At 54.1% G+C, this 1,454-nt stretch overlaps 1 protein-coding gene across 1 annotated transcript in view; it reads left to right on the top strand.

The window, feature by feature from the left end:
- The first annotated feature begins 453 nt into the window (after nt 1-453).
- Nucleotides 454-1,454, top strand: part of LOC119346144 (probable cystathionine gamma-synthase 2) — a 2,438-nt gene continuing 1,437 nt past the window's right edge. Inside the window, exon 1 of the mRNA XM_037615820.1 lies at nt 454-1,181. Coding sequence (XP_037471717.1) covers nt 537-1,181 — 645 coding nt within the window. The 5' untranslated portion in view covers nt 454-536. The remainder of the gene's footprint in view (nt 1,182-1,454) is intronic.

Below are 1,454 nucleotides of genomic sequence, written 5' to 3'. Positions count from 1 at the left end.
ATGTAGATCCTACCGGACCGCTTTTGTTTTCTTCCATCAAATCTAGCGAGGCATTCGCCAAAGCCCAACCAGACCCATCTTTGTTTAATGATGAGGTCTTGTCCAATCCAACGCAGCATCGATCACAGTACGGCGTTGTAGATGTAAACACGCAGATTTGACCTAAGACTTCCCTTAGATTCGTCGTGGCCCAGGTCTACTGGCACGTTGCAGCTAACTAATCACATGCCTTATTTAATAGTAGTAGATTAATCATGGATCCACTTGTACATCTTAATTACCACGCGGCTTAATTACACGCCTGCGTGACTGAGCACTGATGCCACATGTGGCATGTGGTAGTGGGACGATATTATATGTAGACTGACACGTAGATATGAATCGACGCGCACAGAGCCAGACTGATCGATCGGCAGTATATATTACCACCATCGTATACACAGATAGCAAGAACACAAACGAGCAGCTGCTAGCTCTGGCTAATCTCTTCGATTCCACCTGTTTTCACTCCTCTTCGTCGACCCCACAAATTACTAATGGCGCGGTCATCTTCTCCTCTCGTCAACAAGGCTTCGCCCATCGAGCAGCGCCGCCTGCTCCGCGCTCGACGTTCATCAAAGCGTGTCACCGCTTTGAGCCCGGAGGCGCTCCTTGATGCCACCCTCCCTGGCGCCGAGCAACCTGTGCCGGTGGTGCAGCAGGATGCCGCCACGGCTCTGAAGCGACATGCTACTCTCTCAGATGAGACCCTGGCGGTTCACGCCGGGGAGAAAATGGGGAAGAACGGCGCCATGGACACTGACTCGATCGCGACACCTATTGTGAGCGGGACGACGCACTGGTTCAAGAGCTCGGGCGACCTCATCGCGTTCAAGGAAGGCCGGCGCCACAGCTTCGAGTACGGCCGCTACGGCAACCCCACTGTGAAGGTCCTAGAGGACAAGATCAGTGCACTGGAGAGGGCCGAGTCGACGCTTGTCACGTCCTCGGGAATGAACGCCATCGTTGCCACGCTGCTTGCGCTCATACTGCCCGGTGCCGGCCACGTGGTGACCACGACTGAGTGCTACAGCGAGGCACGCGCCTTCATCCGCGACAAGCTCTCCAAGATGGGCATCAAGGTGACATTCATCGAGCTGAACGACATGGACACGCTCAAGGCCGTTCTTGACCATGGCGACGTAAGTTAATTTCCATAACACATATATAATCAAGGGATCTATGAATGTATGTTGGTCGTTTCTGACTCTGAGATGCTTGGCTATGATGCAGGTGACACTCTTCTACACTGACTGTCCGACGAACCCCCACCTCAAGTGCATCGACATTAAGCTCGTCGCGGAGCTGTGTCACCGCAAAGGGGCTCTAGTGTGCATCGACAGCACCCTCGCCTCGCCCATCAATCAGAAGCCGCTCACCCTCGGGGCCGACATCGTCGTGCACTCTGCCACAAA

Source organism: Triticum dicoccoides, unplaced genomic scaffold (assembly GCF_002162155.2).
Source record: "Triticum dicoccoides isolate Atlit2015 ecotype Zavitan unplaced genomic scaffold, WEW_v2.0 scaffold40663, whole genome shotgun sequence".
NCBI classification, from domain to species: Eukaryota; Viridiplantae; Streptophyta; class Magnoliopsida; order Poales; family Poaceae; genus Triticum; species Triticum dicoccoides.
Note: the sequence above shows the minus strand (reverse complement) of the source record. Positions and strands in the feature narration are given on the sequence as shown.